This window comes from Platalea leucorodia (assembly GCF_965183815.1).
Source record: "Platalea leucorodia genome assembly, chromosome: 3".
Lineage (NCBI taxonomy): Eukaryota > Metazoa > Chordata > Aves > Pelecaniformes > Threskiornithidae > Platalea > Platalea leucorodia.
The window spans coordinates 68,424,707-68,446,368 of record NC_138825.1 but is presented as its reverse complement, the minus strand read 5'-3'; the positions used below and the strand labels follow the sequence as shown (position 1 = coordinate 68,446,368).

The 21,662-nt window shown below is 40.1% G+C and overlaps 1 protein-coding gene across 1 annotated transcript in view; it reads right to left on the bottom strand.

Annotated features, from left to right (window-relative positions):
- THEMIS (thymocyte selection associated) overlaps window positions 1–21,662 on the bottom strand; it is a gene marked incomplete at its 5' end in the record, with an annotated part of 81,123 nt that overhangs the window by 37,013 nt on the left and 22,448 nt on the right. The window contains 2 exons of the mRNA XM_082307377.1: window positions 16,158–17,203; window positions 20,255–20,713. Coding sequence (XP_082163503.1) covers window positions 16,158–17,203; window positions 20,255–20,713 — 1,505 coding nt within the window. The remainder of the gene's footprint in view (window positions 1–16,157; window positions 17,204–20,254; window positions 20,714–21,662) is intronic.

The window sequence follows — 21,662 nt, the reverse complement described above, 5'->3', positions numbered from 1 at the left end:
GAATCAAAATTTATGGCAGGAGTACAAATGATACACATTTCTTCCAATGTAAATGAATTTTTCAAATGTAAATTCATGTAATCAAAGTTTTCTTTGCCACAACAAAGGTATTAAAAACTTACTGGAATTGTTTTTGTAATTCAAGCTGGTACTTTACATCTGCACCGGCAGTGAAGATAAAGTCTTCAGAAATCCCTATTATTCATATTGTTGTAAGAAAAGCATGGGGCATGCTATAGGCTTAGACTGTCAAAATAAACACTTTTCATCTTTTCTGACTTATTGTATGTGTGCATGTTTGCAGAGAGCTAAGGACACTCTTCAAGAATTTCAAAACTTCAAACAAAGATTTGACGACTAAGCAAACACAACATGTTTTAAATAAGATTTTGAAGGGAAAAAGCCACAACTGCCACTTCTGAGTGGTCAGTGTTTCTTATGCCTTTGAAACATGTGTGGATCTTCTCATTTCTGCCCTAGTTGCTGTTATAAAAATGCTACAAAAGCAAAGTGGTGGATGAAAACAAGGACCTGTTAGACATCCTACAATCCAGTGTGCCCTTCAATTACTGGCATTGCAAGAGCTGTGGAAACAGGAGGACTAGCTTACATTTGAATTCTTATTTTATCTCTTTGTCCAGAGAGAATTGGCATGACAATATTTAGTTTTATTTAAGGAAAACAAATCTGAGAAACACAATTTTTTTCCAGCCCTACTAAGTATTTCCATTAAATGCTTACTTCTACATTTTTCCTGAACACCTTCTCACTTCAGTAGGAATGAAATGTGTACAACAGGAAAGCATGGATCCTCAAACCTTTATTTTGAGGATCTACTTGTAAATTAAATTATGTTTATGCCTGTTTCTGTGCAGGAATGAACTTCATCCTCAATATGCATATGGCCAAACTTCCAGACCCCAGGAGACTCCTGAACAAAGCTGAGAGACTAAGACACATGCCACATAACTGGGAGAGCCAAAAGGGCAAGCCACTAGAGCAGCTCATAGGCTGGGGATGAAAACAGCCCTCTGAGAATGTGATTTTTCCTCTACAAATGGGTGTGTTGTAGGTTCCTGAGTGACACAGGGACACCTAAGCCTCATCCTTCTCTGCCGAAGCACTTCCTTCTGAACCAGGGTTGCACTTCATCCCTCAGACCTTGTACCCTCACAGCCCTGCAGTGTCCAAGTCAACACAGCCATGGCATCAGGGCTTTGCCTGAACTGCTGATGGGCCTCATGCATACCAGCAGCCATAATGTGGTGATCCTTTCCCTATGCAAATGCACTAATCATAGCTCTATTGTGAAAAAGAGATGCTTATCATTCAGTTTGGGTTAATTACTACGCCATGGCTGTATTTCAACTCCAAATCAAGGCACAAAAATGTACATAGCTACATGTACCTATCTACATGCTCCACATGTCCTTGCTCTGACTACAGTCAGGAAACCTCATCAATACAGTTAAAAAGTGATTCAGCTAACCGCAAAGTGTCTACTTGGCTTTCTAGGTGCCACTGACCATACAGGCCATAACGGGAGCTTAGAGACGTAGCACGCATATGGCCACCTAAGCAAAGGCACATTTCTCTGGAGCTGGGCTGTCCCAGCCCATCAGTCAGTGCAGCATGCTGGCACAGCTCTGAAGAAACACGTGTGCCATCTTCCTCTCCCAAAACAAAATCTTCCAAATTCGCACTTCTTGGAAGAAGTTTCAATTCCATTACAGCGAATAGAGCTGTATTTCCTTAAACCAAGTCTACATGTGTCCCGTAAGATCCATCTATCCAAGCACAGACAGCCTAAGACTGAACATAGGTGTCAAAATGCAGTCACAGCTGAGCAGCGAGACAAACAGTAGAGCAGTCGAAAGAGCACTCGTAGTATGGGTTTCAGAAAGGAAACCATTTGGCACTGCCTAATGAACAGCGTCAGCTAGAAAAACCAGATGCTCTGACAGGCATTTTCATACCGGAGGAGAGGTTTCTTTGTGGTTACATCTGAACGACACTACATGTTGAGAGAAACCCAAGCACGACATTTTTGTTAGGGGTGCATATAATGTATAACCACGTAAAACATTTCCAAAGGATTTTTTTAAATCAACAACTTAGTGTTGCGGACTGTCATGTTATTGCAACTCTGCTGTACTCGCAATCAGGGTGAAAAGTTGCATTTACATTTGAAAATTTTAAATACGAATTACATTTGTATATTTGAAAATGTATTTACATTTGAAAAATTTATGAAAAATATGATGGCAGTGCTTGGCAATGTGTCTTTTGAAATAAGCTGGAAGTTCCCATTAACTTGAAATTGTTAGCATAATGTTTTATGCTGTTAGGTATCAAATCTCTTTTTGTAATTACATAAGAGATCACAACCAACAATTAAAGAAAATGTGTTTAGGTGTTCAGGAAAAACAAATTAGTTTAATCTACAGTCTGTAGAAATTTGAGAGTCATATATTATTGTTGCTGTTGTTATTTTTGAAAGCTGCTATGATTTATTGCTCTAAACATATAGCCACAAATTGAAAACATGGATTAAAATGTCTCCTACTTGACCTTTTCACAGATATCCCATGAATATAAATATTAATTTTATGCATTCAACAGCTGTTGATAAAGTTCTATATTGTGAAAAGTACTGTTTGAAATGTTATTCCACCGTACAAATTACATAGTTCCATGGCAAATTTTATGGTTTTTTTATGCTAATAGGCACTTTGCAAACTGTTGCATAACCTCCACAAATTTACACTGCGTGAGTGGTTGTAGAGGCATATGATGATTTCTGGTCTATGACTGGATGATCTTCGCACTTTAACGATACAAGAAATCCCCTTTGATATCAACCCTTCATCTGAAACAAATCTTGACTTTTATTTATTCATTCAGAGATGAGAAATCAGTCAGCTACTCATGCATAAAACTTCAAAAATGAATGCACAACAACAAAAACAAAACAAGCACTTTTCACTTTGTCTTGGAATTTTATTCCTGTTCACATTTGCAGCACTTTCACTCTTAGCTTTGTCCTTATTTCTCTCAGGCACTGTAATCTCAGTGAAGACTAAGTTGTCTCTGCTTGGCACAAAGCAAACTAAAAGATAGTGCTGAGCTGCAATGATTGAAGACAAATAATAGAAGAAGGCGTATTGTCTCAGCAGGGCTACTAAATTCTGGTATGGGTTGCAGCCTGTTCTCCCTTCTGTGCTTCATCTGACTGAGCCACCGAGGGAGAAAAGATTGCTTACTCTCTTCTTCCCAGTGTGTATATCTGCCATAGGGTCAAGCACACAAACAGTAAGCCGTTACACGCATGCAAAGAATGCCATTAAATTAAACTTACACAAGCCTTACAAGAATAGATATCTCATCTATCACTGCACATGAAGCTCCAAGAATGGCATATTAATTCGCATAATACTAGAGATTTCTACATTTTGGCTAGGTTTTGGGTGAAAACTGAGAATTAAATGATTAAATTAATTTTATGATTTTCACACACAAAGCCTACTAGATGTTAACAGCATTATTGAATATTTAGTTTACCACAAAATCATTCTAATTCTGCATCAGAATATTACTTCTTCCTATAATTTCATTTCTTAGGAAGACCTTTCTCAAGAAATATATTGAGGAAGACTGGCTTTGTTGCAGTTAGGACTACTTGCCTTCTAGCCCCACTACATTTGTAGGTCATGTCATGAATAAAAAGCTCTTGGGACATAATAAGAAAGCATTCACTGCCATTACTACAAATACTCATGGCTCTGATATCCCAGCACGCTGGTGAGCCTAAGCTCTGTGTTTTGAAGGAGGGCTGGGGGCTGCTTGAAGTTGACATAAATTTGCTTGCCCATCAGCTAATCAATCAGGCACATGCATTCCCAAAATGAGAGCTGCAAAAGGACTTGCCATACTCTTTACACCACCTGCAACAGCTTCCCATCAGCTTCTTTGCCTCTCTTTATTTTCTGCCAGAGCAAATTGGTGATTTTTTCCAACTTCTGTGTTCCTCAAAACAAGTTGCATCAAAAATTACCTCTTCAGGCCCCTCTATGACTTATTGTAGGGAGTGCTTACTATTCATATCTATAAACGACAGGTTTCTTTCCTAGTTCACAACCATTTTCTGATCTGTACCTAGGCCTGATGTTGCCAGATTATTTGCTACTTGTCCTGCAAGGCAGTAAAAACAATTTGGTGTCTCTATGTTTGCTGGCATTCTACTACTCATTAGAAAGCTACTTTAAGTTCCCATTTATTGTAACCACATTGGTTTAGCAGTGAACAAGAACACTTTCTGGGAATTATCATTTCAGCTGCCCTAGAAAAGTGCTTTCTGTACAACCTTTTTTTTTAAGTTGAGTCTAAGTCATACTTACCCTGTGGCTTCTGTGTCCTTAACAAACTGTGGCCTTCATGGAAATGTACCACCTCCCTCTGTTACACCTATGGAATTGGGGCCTCCAATATGGAATTTATAGATTTTGGCCACAGAGTCCCTTCTAAATGACATTTATTTGAGATGCTTTTCCAACTGCTTTCAGTCTCAGCCTGAATATTCGTCTGCCTTTATAACCTTCTCAGTTGCTTGTCCTGTCACTGGCCTTGTTTATAAAGCTAGCATGCAGTAAGTTAGGGTATGAATTTATGGTTCCTTGCCACTAACTCTCTTTGTAAACACTCCTACAGCACACTAAATTGCCTTGGTTTGAAGCAACTTAATCCTCTCTCAACACCACGTGAAATAGCTAATACTTTCTGCATACTGAGTGACCACAAAAGAGGCCATGCGGAAAACCAAACTAGCTGTAAATTCACAGCCTACCACACTTCTCTATGTAGACAAGCCACCTATTTCAGTTAATTCTTTGCAACTAGGTCGTAGTGATGATATACCAGCATCCCCGAGAAGTTTCGTTTACTCTTCCCGCTTTCACTTTCACTGTCATGACTCTAGAGCTGGTGTCTAGTCAGTGAGAGAATCTTATTATAGCAACGTCCAAATGTGACACACAGCAAGGATTAAAGTGTTATCCAACTTGCACATGCATAAGCAGGCTCCCTGGAAACAGAATTCAGACTGATATTTTCATTTTCAAACCTGTATTTTCCTCCATCTGAGCAGTCAATGGAGCATCTTTCCTTCTAAGTAAGATCCAATTATAATGAGAGCTTGGATTGACAGGAAACATTATTATAACTGAATGAGCTGTCAAATCCATGATTAATAAGGTTTTTCATTTAGGTTCAACAATAGCAGCATCAGACCACTGGCATATTATTATTCAATAACTCATAACATTCATAAGAAGGTTTACTTTCCATTTTGGAGGGTAGAGGGAGATCTCTCACATTCAGATGTTCATATGGGGCAGAAATGGTTTCAATATTTAATGAGAAGATTTTATCTCTGTGTTTTCTGAAGATGCAAACTAATGAAAAGCCTTATGCAAAATCTAAGCCTGCTGTTTAAGGACTTAGTTTCTGTTTTCCTCCTAGCTTCCATATTTTTGCATCCACACTTTTATTTCTTGAACCATAAGAACAGAGAAGGAATATCAGTAGTGTAGGAGGTTTATAACCTGGGTGTCCACATCGTCAGAGGCTGATGATACGGAGTATAAGTAGGAGGCAAACCAAGACCTCTGCTGTCCATCTCTGTCCAGTGAGGTGCAAAGCAGCAGATAAACAGCAGATATTTCATGTTAACCACTATGTATGTACACATTTTAAAATCATTTTGTGTGTTTCAAGCAGAGCAGATTTCTTTTACAGTATGCTACTATTCATTTTCATGTGAGAGACAATGAGGGCAAGATAGTTATGAATTAGGATACTCATAAGGGGATAGGAACATATTTAGAAAGAAAAATCTTCCCCCTCAAAAAAGCCTATTTATAACAAAAATGCAATTCCCTCCATCCTACATAAACTCTGCTTTCCCTTCCCATTTCACAGTTTGATAGAACATAACCAGATATCCCATTTTTCTGTTTCACTAGTTCTCAATTTCAGTTTCCTAGCCTACCACCTTAATCTGCTCTTCCATCCAAATGGTGGTGCTGCTCCATCACTGCAAGTAGTATAAATGATTTGGCTGTAAAAGCTGTGTGCTGGGGTTGACTTCAAAAAATGGCTTTTCAGTCCAGCATTCATTTATACATCATCAGTTACATCCCACTGCTTTTTATCCAAATATGTTCTATCAATAAAAAAAATACATAACCCATACTGTAGCAGTTTCTTGTCTCATTTTTTCCCCTTGCTGACACTTTGCATGCTTGCACAAACTAACCTTTAACACTCAACTTTTAGTTTAATGTTGTCATCTGTCGAAGTCCCACAAACTGGGGAAATTTATGGAGGCATTCTGAGAAGTGTCTGAGTTTCCACCCATAACCTTTCATGTCTGGAAACTAACTGGTACCTTCTGTAAGCCGCCAGGTGAAGACAAGGCTTGAGACACTGGGTATACCACAGCAGACGCTGAAGGCAAGCACAAAGGCTGATGTCTAGTCTAAGAATAAACTATGAAGTTGTTAACAAAAGACCAAGCTTTCAAGGTGTTAGTGAGCCTCCAGGTTAACACCTTGCAATGTTAAATGGGGCAAGTTCACACTTCTTTCTTGTTTCTTCCTCTTTCAGATATCAGCACTTCAGAAACCAGCTGTCCTAGACAAGAGTAACTTGCTTTTTGCATCTCTTCTGTAAATTAACAGTAATTTGAAAATTTTTAAACAAAGTTAAAATGTACTACTGTCCAGGAATTTCATTGTTGTTCTTTTTATGTTGTTACTGTTGTTCCTATTGTGGTAGCCAATGCACAAAATGCTGCATACATGCAAAAATGATGCTTGTCTCTATAAATATCCAAGATGGGAAAATGAAGCATTGTGTCCCATTTCATAGACAGAAGAGACAGCTACATGAACAAGTTGCCACCAAGTAAATGAGCGTGGATTTACAGCTCATTAACTACTCCATGGCAACTGTCTGTGTGGTTATTGCTCCAGAGTAAATGTGAGGTAGCTCTGACCCTTACTGAAAGCAAGGTAATGTATCTTGCATTTACCTGAGATTTAAGCATCCATATAAAGTAACTAATGAGCTGTAAATCCACACGGTCTCTTCACACACGGCAACTTCTTCATATATCTTGAGGCAATGATATTTGTGTGATTTGTCTGGTGTCACTGAAGCAGCATGTGACAGAAGTGGGAATATAAACCAGACCTACTGAGCTCCTGCAAACCCCACTCCTCGCATGGCCAGAATTTTCTTGTAAAGCTGTTGTTCAGTTGCTTGGCACGTCTCCCTTCAAATGAGAGCAATTCACAAGCACACTCAGCCACTCTTTTCCTCATTAATACTGCAGAACATGCATATTCCACTTATGTAAAACAGATGGATTGGTAAAAGTAGCTTCCAGATAGTTTCTTCATTTCACACATAAAATATTATTTTCTTTTTCAAAGACTCCTAAATTTAAAGTTTTTTTAAAAAAGTGATACATTGGGAATAGACTTGTTCTGTTTTATTAATCAGATTTCAACTCTAGCTAATCTAGAGCCCAGTTTACTGCAGGGTCTGTGTGGTCTTTAGCCACAATGTTGTCCATCAGGGTGGTGCATGGCATGCCACAAACTAGCAAAGAGGCTTCTTTCTTTTCCTTTTTTTCTCCAGAGACTCCTACCAAGTGATACTCTACTAGACTCCATCACAGTCTTTCTGGTGGACCATCGATACAAGCCACTGCCTACAGTCATTGCAAGCCTGAGATTCTTGCTCTGCTTTTTCAGTGGCACCACGGAAATCACAACAGAATGAAATACCCCGTGCCTCCTCAAACCCCTTGTTACTTTCTATTAAAAAAAGAAAAGAGAAAAAGAAACCCATGGGAGGAAAATCTGAGCCACAGCATCACAACATAATGCTATTTAAAGTATTTACCAGTAAAATTTTTTCATGTCCTGAGGTAGAACAAGAACATAATGCTGTTAAATACCTTGACAAAGTAAGTTCAGTGTAAATTATACACCTCTATCCATAAAGGAGGGAAATTAATTTTCTCAGTACAGACATTAAATACATTGTTTTTCAGCCTTTAAAAGCTCCCTCATATAATAATTGATAAACCTCACTATTCATTTTATTATCACCATGCTATTTATGTCATGTCTATGAACTAATAAATTCAAAAAGCAGAGAGGGAAAGCCCAGGACTTGGACTGTCTTTACAAATTTTAATGGATTTGCTGAGTCTCTCTGCAGCACTCTGATCCCTGATAATCACTCAATTCCTCACTGCAAGGACTATCCGGAAAATGTGAGTCATGCCTACAGGTCCTTTGGGATCTGACTCTGCTGTCCCACTGAGAGCAACTGCCTCATTTCATTTCATGGAGCAACATATTTCAAAGCATAATCCCAACCTTCTGGGATGCTTTCAGTTCTGGGATGCCCAGCTCTGACAGTACTGCAAAAGTGTGAATTTCATGAAGGAAGGCATAATGTAAATGGGAAATGCAAGTGCTTTCTTTTACATTGACCACATATAACACTTTAGTGACCCTGATGATCATCCTTGTTTTCTTTTTTTTTCTTTTTTAGCAGAGGTTACGTCAACACTGGTTGATTAAACAGTGCCTGTAAACATCCCTGGGCTCAGTTTCAACCTGTGCCAACTAGCGCTTTCCCAAACAGTTCCTGGGTGTGATTTCAGGGCTAGAGCACTCCAAGGCCCACTCCCAGTATGCAGTTTGCAAACAGCCCCACAGATCTGAAGACTGAAGGAGTTACTAGCAGAGTCATCAGCCACCTCCTGTCGGTTAGCCTTCAGAGCCCAGAAAAGTCCCTCAAGGTGTTTAAGCAGGGATGGAGTCAGAGAGCCTGGCAACTGCCTGGAGTTCCAGCAGCTGGCTCTGCAGGAGCCTCGGGAGCTCCAGGCAGGTCGCGGCTGGTCCTGCAGGCTGGCATCGCAGGAGTACAGGAATTGTGGAAATTCACTGTGGTGTAGATTATCTCTGGCCAGTTTAAACCATAAAACTCTTTGGTGACTTCTGAACAGACCAAAATACAGGCCATAATAGGTAGCACTTTATTAACCAGCTATCCACGAATTTAATTTTCCAACCTTCTTGCTGTGAGAAGAAGGGCAAATGATAGAGTGCAGTCTGGAGAACAGAGTTGTGGGAAGTCAGGCTGCTTGGAACCCCAGTTGAAAAGAAAACCATTTCAGATCCCCCCTCAAATTATATTTTTGGAGAGCTATTCTGCCTCAGTACTTCCTAGAATTTTGGATATTTTTTTTTTAACTTTTTTGTCCTGCTTCATAATTATATGTAATTATGTGATTTTGTTATGTTATGCATTTTGTTATGTTATGTGCATTCTGCAAGAGAGAAAAAAATGTGCCAGCCAATTCTTCCCTAACTGACATCAATGGCTGTTGGCTCAAATACTCTGTGCAGGATTTTTCTTCTTCTTATCAAAGGTTCCATATTTTCATGTGGTCCAATTTTTTATTTCTTCTGGGCATCCATTTTATTTTTATATTTCTTTTCTCTTTGTTCTCCAAGTAATTCATTTTTACCTCCAAATTAAGCAATTTGCTTTTAACCAGTTGGCATTTTCATCAGTCAGCATATCCAAATGTTCATCTGTACCTTCCTTAATTTCATGTACTGTATCAGCATTTCCTGTAGCAGTAATGGCTTTCTGCAATGAGACTTACACCTCAGATTGCCCTGCTAGTTTTTCAGGCAATTATCCACTGCCTGTCCTTCTGGCAGGCACACTGCTATCTTCCCCATTGTATTTTGGTTTTGAGAGTAACATCAATCCAGAGTAAGTGCCTACTACAGACTTGATGATCCTCTGTGGAAATTTTAAGCTTTTAGCATTGCTTAAAAGAGAATGAGGTCTTAATGCCAGCTCTCCATACTGAGAATATCAGGAAAACTCCAGTTATATATTAGCTGGGGCTTTAGGGTTTCCTGCTCCTCTAACTCCTTCCTGTTGCTTCATACAGAGCCCATAGGGTACCTGGCAGTCCTGTCCCCTATCATCCAGATTAGACTGCTTCCCCAGGCAGCATTGCTTGGTTTCTTTTAAAGAAAAACCCAGGACATGAGGTGGGATGGTACACATGCAAGCTTCAGTCCAGCATGGTATCAGGATGCATATAGTGTTCCCAGAAAATGGTCACGGGGCACCAGGTATGGACATAGCTATAAGGATCTCTGCAACAGAGCACCAATACAAGGTCCTTCAGCTTCGACTGTCCAACCTACAAGAGAATTAAGTGGCTTGACACTTGTCAGCACCTACAGCCTGCTCCAAAAACATGGATGAAAACCCACGTGTAACTTGGGATGTCCCTGCAGCTCCTACCTGATGATGCCTGTGGTCTTGGTTTCAGCTCACTGCATGAGAGAAGAGCAAGCGGGAGGGATGTGTTGGGAAGAAACAAGGAAGAGGTAAAGACAAGCCTGTCTGAAAGTCATAGACAGGGCCGGGAAACCAAGGTCATATAAGCTGGGGGGGCTGAAGGGCACGTGACAAGTGCGGTGCTGGGGGACCTGAGACCTGTGGGTCTGGGTGAAATCAGGCGCATGTGGCAGAGGATGGGTGGGTGCTAGGAGAAAACAGACCCTGTGGCACAGTGTGAACATGGTGCTCGGAGGAGCGAGAAGCTGCAACGCGAGGAACTGGAGGGATTTGGGGCCTGACTCACCAGGCGAGGCTGCGGTAGGGATGAGATTTTGAGAGACTTCAAGAACTTGGCCACAGTGACAATGTGGGGTGGTCATTAAGCTGTAAGGGCTGCGCTTCCAGCCTTCCCATGCTATTTACTGGGGACTTACAAAGCTATTGGAAAGTGACGGGGAGAAACAGTACATTGGATGTGGAGGAGGGGAGAGAGGTGAGACTCCAGGGAGAGAGAAACCTCCTCTTCAGTGGGGACAGAGAAAAAGAGAGGAGGAGGAAGCACAGCTGCAGCCTCAGCAGCCACAATGCTGCACCTGTCAGAGAAACTCTCTTTCTTACATTTGCATATGCACATTTTTGCATCTGCTAATGAACCACACTTTCGTCCCTCGTTTCCAATGCCAAAGGATTATTAAATCCTGAAGTGTGTTCTTACCTGTTCCTTGCTGGCTGTCCTGCATGTACTTTCTAATACATATTTATTTAAGGAGGTTAGTTTCTTGCTACACAGCAGAAATATTTGTGTTAAATCTATTCTATAAAGGCCCTAAAAACATGAAAAATGCTCTGGAAGCAGAAAAGAAATAGTTAGGAGGAAGGAAAGGAGGCGCTGCAGGAAAACTCATTTGCTGAAAAATGCAGCTTATGTCTTATCAATTTAATTCCAGATAAGTCTTCATTTTGCTGTGAAGACAGATGCGATAAACATGTTAATGGCAGATTTCGATAGTTCAGTTTGTAGAACTGCAAAGCCAGATGGAAGTGATAATTTTTCTTTCATTTTAATTTTGAAATAAAAAGCAAGAAAGCAAGGAAGTTCGTGATATCGTAACACTGTAATGACTTTTTGAAGGATAATGGACCACAGCACAGAATGACGATTAACTATCATGCCCTGATACTTACTATTTTATTAAATTCCAGTTTCCTCAGCTGGAATTCTCTCAGCTTTCTTGCCAGAGGTGAGCAGATTACTGCCTGTGACTCACTTTTCCAGTTCCACATTCATAAAGGTATTTAGCAGCAATCCTAACTTGAAGCTGGTGAGTATTTTACTGATTCTACTGTTGCTCAGGCTAGGTACATGCCTAAGCAGACCACTGAAAATAGCATTGGATGGAGCTAACCTCTCTTAGTGTTTATTAGGAGCCAAATACTACCTTTTTTAATTCCTTAAGCACTTAGTGCCCTCAGGGTATTAGGATTATTGGAACTAGACTGTGGCCTTCCATGCCTTGATTACGGTCCCCCCAGTATTAACATGCACTTAACAATATTTGGTGTGGGCTCTTCTTCGATTGTTTCAATTTAAAACAAAGCCATTGAGGCACACATATTAACACCTTCTTAAATCTGTAGGATATTTACTGGCCGAACTGATAGGCAAAAAGAAAGCTAGAGAACTTTTGCTGCTTGAATCCCCTTGAAGGGGAGGAAACAGTAGGTAGCAGGTAAAAAGCCTAAGGAAATCTTAGGAAAAAATTTTCAAGCCTCTTTTGTTCAGAGCCCCACCTGAAACCTTACTCTGGAGTTACTAAGTGAAAACTTGGTTTGTTATATTCACCGTGGTGGTTGTAACTGTGGAAAGAACAGGCACATCTGGCTTGTTCTTTTTAAAAGAATTTTAATTTCAAGAAGGTGAGGTCCTGACTGGTTCCTCCCATGAGAACTTCTCTCCAGGAACAACTTGGCAAGAGAGTGAGGTGCTCCATTCTCAAATCAGCAACATTAACTTCTAGGGTTTTATTAGGTCATTCTCATTTTCTAGAGAAGCTCACAAATCAGAAACTGAGTGGCTTAAACTATTTAATTCAACATGGCAGTTAGAGCTCCCTGAGGACTTTATTCCAATGATTCCAGTGAGGAAAATGTGGATTTCTTGTGAATGACTGTTTGTACCCTACATTTTACTATCAGGCAAAGAGTACAACCATCATTTTGTCATCACTGTCCTCAGCTGGGGGTGTTTGTGGGTAGAGGTGATATTGGTTATTAGATAGATATCTGCTATTTGATATTGATATTAGATAGATATCTGATATCTGAAATATCAGATTAATTTCGTCATTCGATACATGCCATTTTGTTTCATTTGTTTAGTTTGCATGTATTTTCTTGGGGTTTGTCTTTGTTTATTCAATTAGCAAATAACACAAAATTGCAAACATATGTGGTCTCGATGTTTCTTACCCAAACAAAATGATCAGATGAGAGGGAAAGGGAAAGCCTGCACTGTAATGTGGAGGGGAGAGGAGAGATCCCTAGGCTCAGGAAGTGAAAGCTGTGTCAGCAGGAGCCAAGTCAACTTAATAAGCCCTGTGAAGAGACTGGGAAGACTGCTTGGTTAATGCAGCTATATTATGTTTGAGAATTCATCTGTTGCCTCTGGACTTTGCTGAACTGTGCAAACATCCATGTCTCTGCAGCAAGCAGAGGCAGTTCTTGCACTCATCTGAGGTTCCAGTCCATTCTGGCTGCTAATCTCGCACAATTCAGTGACTAACATGACCAAAATACAGTGGAACATACACTGTATAGTCCTGCTCCTGGCCCTAGCATTCCCTTACCAAGGTCAGGGAACAGCAGACAGAGACAGCTGGAGCCTTTCTGCCCTCACAGCCTTACTGTGAGCTAAGAGGCGATGAAAGCACAAGCCGTAGCTAGAGGTGACCCACCCTTGCAGAGCATCCTCAGGTATTGGCATAAAACAGCTGGATCTTACTTCTCTGTGGACTCATGCAGCAGCAGCATTTAATCCTGGAGCACCAAGCCAAGCAGAGCTTCTCAACTGGTGGGCAAGGAAGCCATTCACCACCCTCCAGCAAGCAGCCAGAGCTCCCTAAGCACCAAGCAGGGAGCTGCCTGCAGGAGGAGCATGGCAATTCATGCAGCAATAAAGCTTATTCCAGGCTGCCACCTTGTCAAGCTTAAGTTCAGCTCATTAGGATGTTCGTCTGTTACTTATGCAAATAAGTCTATGCATAGTCACAAAATATGCAAAGAGGGCCATTTATCAGTTTGGCACAATCTCCAGCTTTCTGAACCCTCAGACATCCCTGATACATGTAGAAGAAAATGCAGTCTCCCCTATTGCCATCGCTGGCAGAGAGGCCGAGGCAGAGCCCGTCCGCTACAATCCATGTCCTCTCAGAGGATTCGCAGTGCTCGGGATAGAAGAGATAATGCATTCTGTGCAACTTTAAGCCTATTATGTTACAGCTCAGGATGTTTAATCTTATGAATAAGGGATCTCTACTTGTTTCACCTTTCCAGGAAGGAGATTTACGCATCTGCATAATTCTAAGCATTCTGACTGCAGTTTGTTATTTATTTATAACAAGCATGTGACAAAAAATGTCCTCTGGAACAGTCTACTTAAATGTGGTTCTTTGTCTGGACAGCTGCAGTCTAAGGTCACTCTCAGTCATGAATGTGCAAAGGAAAAAAAAAGCTCATGCCTCTCCTGTGCTTATTGCTCTCTCCTCACTTCAGGAAAATATTATCTTCTGCACGAGTCTAGTCTAGAGTCAGCATCTACCTGTTGCTCTCCACACACAGCCATCAGTAACTGCAGGAGGTCTGAGTCCTCCTGACAAAGGTACGGGTCTACCAGAAACACAACTTCAGGGAATTCTTCCCCAGTTCTGTACCCCAGGCCAGTACCAGGCTGACAGCTTGCCTGTTAGCTCCAGGGACCAGTTTCTCAGGTATCCTCCCTAGCCTGGGAGGATGGCTTATTTAAGGTGCTGCAAGGGTCACTGTACAAACTAGCAGAGAAGAAGTTTTCGCAGTACAAGTAAAGACAGAAGAAAATGACACAGCTTTTTGCTCTGTTACCCTTATCTGAGGGACCCACCTTATCCATTCACTTCTCCTATTGTCTGTTGTAACCATCTTCCAGGACCTATGTGGAGCTGTGGACCTGTGTATGGTCTTGGAATTGGCACTGAGGGGAGGAACACCTCCAGCAGGCAAGGAGAGGTACTCACAATGGCTCCCCTTCCAGGGTGGCTACAACTGGCTACAACTGGCTACAAAAATTTGATAGCGACACAAAAAATAACTTTCCCTGAACCCCTCAAAATATAATTCCATGAGTTACATTTCATTTAAAGTGCAGCACAATCACAATGCAGAGGCCTGAAAGTATTTCCAAAGTTTTTTCCTTCTTCTCCTGTGGGGAATTCGTATTTGCACATAAGAGGAACTGCAACCTAAGCTAAATACCTCCTGGACAGTCTCTCTTGTTAAAGTCCATCAAGGCGCCTTTCTTTGATTCTTTCAATATATGCAAGAAAATTGTGGTGGGTTGACCCCAGCCAGCAACTAAGCACCCACCCAGCTGCTCGCTCACTCCACCCCTGACGTCAGCATGATGACCTCATCAGGAGAGAGGATAGTAAGAGCAAAAGTAAGAAGACTCATGGGTTGAGATAAAGACAGTTTAATAAGTGAAGGAAAGAGGAAAAAAAACCCAGTGATGCAAAGGCAGTCACTTACAACCTCCCACAAGCAGACTGATGTCCAAACAGTCTCTGAGCTATGGCTACCTTCCCAGACCGACCACCCCCTCAGTTTTTATTGCTGAGTATGGCATTGTGTGTCATGGAATATCCTGTTGGTCAGTTGGGGTTAGCTCTCCTGGCTGTGTCCCCTCCCAACTCCTTGCCCATCCCCAGCCTACTTGCTGGGGGGGCAGCCTGGGAAAAAGAGAAGGCCTTGACACTGTGGGTGCACTGCTCTGCAACAGCCAAAACACTGGGGTGTTATCAATCAACACTGTTCTAGTCACAAATCCAAAACAGAGTATCTTACGGGCTGCTGTGAAGAAAATTAACTCCAACTCAGCCAGACCCAACACAAAAATTAATGAACAAATGCATTGCCTTAGGTTAACCATGAAGAAAATTGTCCTGGAAGGAGCATGTTTTCTTAACATCAAGAGCTATTCTAAAATGACTGCCCTTTTTATTTCAAATCTATTTGCCACTTGGGTAAGTGCAAAATCATGCAGTCAAAAATATCTATACAACTTGACTTTCTGTGAATTTAATTCTGCTGTTTCCAGCTGAGCAAAATTATCTTTACATCATGAAAACATATGCTTGCCCTTAATAAAGATTTAAATACAGCCACTTCAAGTCTCTCCCTTCATTTTTTCAGTGGTGCAGTAAAGGATTATCCATGCAAAATTATACAGCCAAGCTTTCTGCTGTGAGTCGGCATGGTTCCGTTGTTTTTCATGGATCAATTAACACACACTGGAGATTTTAGCCATTGTTGTCTATAATGGCTAATTTGCCTGTTACAGGGAACTGAGAGCCATCTGTGTGCATGCCATAAGGATACACCAACGAAACGGAGACTGTAAACCAACAGAACACGGCCTATGATTGTAAGAGATTCAAAGACAAGATGTGATACCTTACCTTCGGAGCCTGTAGTACATCAGACACACCTTGCTTAGGTACTGCAAAACCAGGTTTTGGTGCAAGTATTGTTGGCTTTTTGGGAGGCCTGGGTGGTGGATGAAGGGTTTGGTTTTCATATCTTCGCACCATATAGTATTGCTCTTCGCTGATCTCTTCCACTGTTGTCTTAGTTGCAGGAGGTACAACTGTCTGGACATCTCTGCTGAGCAAATGGACCAACATGTTTAAGCGATATACAGGAATCTCCCAGCTCTCCACTGGACTGCTGGTGCTACTGATCAGCAAATAGGAGTCTGTGATTTCTTCTTCAAACTGCAGACCAGGCACGGCAGCCAAGACATCTTCCTCAACGGAAAGGTCCCTCACAGACACTTTGACATTAAAAGGCAAACGAAATTCTTTGCAAATCTCAGAAAGCTGGTATTGTTTCTTGTCATGAATCACTTCCACAAAGCTACCTTCCATGTACATAGGAAGGAGCACTTTCTTATATGTATCACTTAGTATTTGTTCACAAGCTAAAACGTCTATGACTTTCTTTCTTCCCTCATACAGAACTTCACTAGTCTGGCATTGCTGAACTAGAAACTGGTCTCCGACTGAAACAGTAAAAAGCTCTTTATGAGGGGAATCAAAGGCTTTAGTTGCTACAACGTGAAGCTGTTCCTTTTCACTTCTTGCTATCTCTAAGTCATAGGCAGTTGGAAACTCCCGAGGTCTTCTCTTGAATTTTCCTTTGTAGCTCATAGGGATTAAAAAATGTCTTTTGGGGGAATCACTTCTGATCTCAGAGGCTAGGACTCTTGTTGCCTGGTACTTTTTGTAGATGATGATCTCTTTCCCTGTATGCAATAAGTTATAAGGTTTTTGGCTTCCTGAAGGCCCTTCCATTATCTCAGCAACCATAGGAAATTCCTTGCTTGTTCTCTCAAATACATCTTCCAAAGACAGCGGCTGAAGGAAAGAGCTAATATCATAACAGTCTGTTACATCCTTGACCTCGACATCTAGATCTGAGAGGATATGAACTATGTCCTTTCGAACTGAAAAGAAAAAGAAATACATTGATTTTTGTTTTCAGACTGACATTGGAATAAAATATACATGTCCTGTTGGCCAGATACTAAAAGTACCTTCCCTGAAGTGTGCACCTGCATATGTTAACATGCACAATTAATGGGGCCAGTCAAAGTCTAACTGTTTTAACTTCAAGGTGTATGGCTATCAGATATGCAGGAGACCTCACAAAGGAAGAAAGAAACAAAAGGAGATGAGAATAAGGTACCCAAGTGAACACAAGTTTAGGAAGAAGGAAAGGGAAAAAAAAAAAAATATTGTTCACTATATTTCTCACAGCACCTCCAATTTTATTCAGCTACTTATCAAACTCTTTTTCTTGAGTACAAGATGTATTTCTATTCTTTTCTTTCATAGTAACTTATGGTTTCTCTGAAGAAATGGGTTGGGGAACATTTTTAATGAATAAACAGCATTTGAACCCATTAACACATGCTGTTGCTGTGGCCGGTCTGGGAGAAATAAGATATGATATTTATAAGCATAATGAAACCATCTATAATTATCAGAAAATAATACAACTTTAAAAAAAGGGCAAAAACCTTTGTATAACAAAGTCTAAGTTTATTGTTAATGAATGAATATCTACTACAGTGGTCCTCTGTGGAACTCTTGTGTCTTTTTCTGCAGCATCTGGTTTTATTCACTATCAGAACCGAGCCATTGCGTTTAACAGTCTGACAGGGAACAGCAACTCTTTTATCACAACTGAACTCACAAAATTTTGGATGCAAAACTTCCAAGCAGAAAGCTGACTGTGCAATTAAGGCTTGTTTAAGAAATTGGCTCCAGATCAGTGACACCACAGATCACTGACCAGGGCAGTAAAATTTAACAAGCAAATAATATTTAATAACTCTCTTCAATAAGACTTATTCTGCGTAAACCTGAACACAAGGATAGTGTACCCTGGATTCACACTTCCTTATACCAGGACATACCAATATTTTATACTTAAAAGTCAGTATCAGATGTATTTTATATGATAGAGTTTTATGACAGTGATTCAGGATCTGTTTACTCCAACTCTCCTTTTGTCACATTGATGCCTTCAAGAGACAAACATCCTAAGCACCACAAGGGAAAGTCAATGAAGGGGGAATGACTAATGAAATTGGCAGTTTTCTATGAGATTTCGGGGAGTTCCACACATATAATTTGTTCATTATTAAGAATGAGAAGTATAGAGGATTCCTGCCCACAGCCTGTGAAAATGTAATCTGCTATCCCTCTTATCAGGAATCTTTTTTTATTGAATTGCGGATAGTATTTCTCATACTTTATCTTGTGTCTATTTATAGTTCTTCTGAAAATAGTGAAAATCCATTTTTCATGGTCCACAAGAAAGTAGTTAATCATGTACCATGAAGCCTACTTTTCAAGTTTGTATTAAATAGTTATTTATGACATATTTAATGCTTCTTAAACGTTGAGCACACTATGAAACATAAATGGGCATGAAATAAAATCAACAAATACACTCTCACTGGAATATCTGATTGGAAGACAAGTGAATACCAAACATTTCTGAATCTTTTGAAAGCTTTTTAGAAGCATTAAATTCTTATTGATTCTGCACATATACCTAAGTGGGTATAGGTATACACCTAAGTGAATCCAGCTTCAGGAGATGGGCTAGATTCCTGAATCTAGCTTGAGTTGTAGAAAATGAAGTATTTTATCTCATGAAGATATACTTTCCAAACTCAGACATTGAATCACATAGCAAGCATAGTTGAATATCTCATGATAAGCATTTAACAACTGCAGTATATTATGCTAACAGTCTCTGCCCACTTCTATTTCTTTCTCTTTTAGCCATTTACTTACATCATTCATCAGAGAAATTTCAATTGTGAAAAGGTTTCCTGCTTAATATCCACATGAATGACGTATTTCTGTTAGGATTTCATTTCTATGAAGCCCACTGGTGTGCTTCTATTAAAGGCAACAGGCAGCAAAACCTTCCCAAAAGCTAAGCTCCTATCCTGCAAACTGTAACAGGATGGGTGCAGCAACAAGTAGAATTGCAGCGAGTTTCCATTTACTGCCTGGGCTGTCCTCAAGCAAGGTCAAACATTTTAGCTTAAGCTGGTTTTTTGCTTAGGTAGGTATCTCAGTTCTGAGAGGGTACGCTGTGCACGCACACATGGGTCATTACTGCAGCTCGGCTATTCAAGTCACCATAACTCAGGAGAATTTAACTGTGTGCTTATAACCTTGCACACCTTCTAATTTTATTCCCGTAACTAATTTCACTAACAAGTTTAAAGTAAGACATAGATATGGACACCGGTAAGAACAGAACCTAGCAGTTTCAATGTTTTGGTGGAATAACTACAGCAGCGATAATGTGCCATGGACAAAATATTCTTTTTTTTTAATAAAAACTCATAACACAAATTACAGCTTTTAAAGATATTGGTTTTCTAACATCTTCCTGTGTCCTCAAACCTCAAGGTTTCAGAAATTGTCTGTGAGTCTTTTCTATTTATATTTCATTGATATTTGTTTCTGCAATAGGGTAAAATAATATGGTTTTGCTTTCTGCAGCATCCTCATTCTGAAAAATAAATGGTAGCTAAGTGTGTTACAACATGTATGTCTATATTCCTTTTCTACCTCCTAGCCATAGCCATAAGTGATCAAGTGGCTTCTCCATGGTTAAAGTCTGAGACACAAAGAAAGAGAATCTGAGAACTGAACAGAATTGCTAAGCTCCGCTTTTTCACTATGCAATATATTTTCTTTTCAACAATGATTTAATTGTAGTGATCAATAAAATGGCAACAGAAAGAAATACAAGGTAACTATCTGAATTAACAGCTGATAAAGGAATAAAAAAAGCAATAGTATTTTTATCTTTCTTCATCTGAAAACTATCATCAGTGGCAAATATGAGTCAGGAATTCTTGACCAACCTGAATCCTTCCTGCCTATATTAAGCAAATTTTGTGTATTTAAGAGTACCTTGCTATACCAATATGAACAGAACATTGACTTTGATTCCTACTTACATTTCATTACTGCCTGCACTTCATAGACAGGCGTGAGAATCAAGCAGCCATCAAAATTCTCAGGAAGTGGATTAGAGGAGTCCCACATATGTAGAGTATTGGAAAGTTTGACGATCCGGTTTCTGCACTTAGGGATTTTCCATTCTGCAATCTCTTTTAGGGTATATATCTGGTCATCTTCACACTCATAGAATTTTCCTTCTTGTGAAAGGGGCAAAGTAAAGGAATGAGACTGGTTATTTCTGACCACGCCACAGTTCACAGCCATCGTTCCGTTGACCTCTTCCACTGAGTTGAAGGTGATCTGCTCACCATGTTTGACAGTGAGGTTTGCCAATTTTATATCCTCAGGGCTATAGAAACACGGATGGCCAAATCTTGTTGGTCCAATAGAGACTTTTCTTGTAATTTCTTCAATGCTGATGTATGGAGTTTTATCTGCCACAACCTTATAAAGACCTAAGAACAGAAAACTTGCATTATCAAAAGGGAAATATATAAAGAAATCCATGCCAAATTTTAGACTGTGAATGCAATAAAAATGGAGGGCAAAGCACATCAAACAATTCATAGCTGATAGTTTGGTTGCTAGAAACGTGACTCTATAAAGATAATATCAACTACATGATACAAATCATAGGTGGCTGGAATTAGCCCTTTCTACTCTGCAGGTAATTTTTGACATGCAACATTTTTACGTCCATGGTAAAAAGAGAAAAAAGTTGTTTTCTTTGCTACAGAAAAAAGAAAAATGATCTTAAATTCTTATCTGTCTTCTCAGGAAACAAACCATTAAGAAAAAAATGCAGACGTGGTATGAGGAAGAGCAACACTAATGCGATCAGTGAAATGCAGGATAAAGTTTCTGGCTAAACATTGTACTATGTATTCTTCCACACACAGACTGGGGATTCCTAGACCAAGTATGTTTAAAGACACGTCACAAATGAAAATGTAGCACCTACAGATAAGAATGAGCAAAGGAAATTGATTTTAACATATCTGATTGCCCAGACCACCAGATGGAGTAACTCAAAGTTTGGCCGTCGTAGCACTGCGGCCATCACAAGGCAATTAAACTGCTGAAGTACTGCAAGGCAGAAGATGCATCTGAGCTTCCCTATCCCCTAGGGACATTATTATTTCATGTTAATCCTGCCCCTTGGAGCTGTCTCATTAAGAGTCCACATCACAAGAAAAATATGTACGTTTCTATATTTGCGTGAGTGTTTTTATAGAGGAAGATGAAGTGGACAGTTTAGAGGACTAAACAGTAGAGTTTAGCTGAACTGTGTGATTCTTCCCGAGGCATGGCAGTGTGAATGCTGCCTTGTGGAATTACATTGCAGCTTCCTAGGACAGGCTCTCTTCCAAGTGAATACAACAGAATGTAGAGGTTATTTCCAGG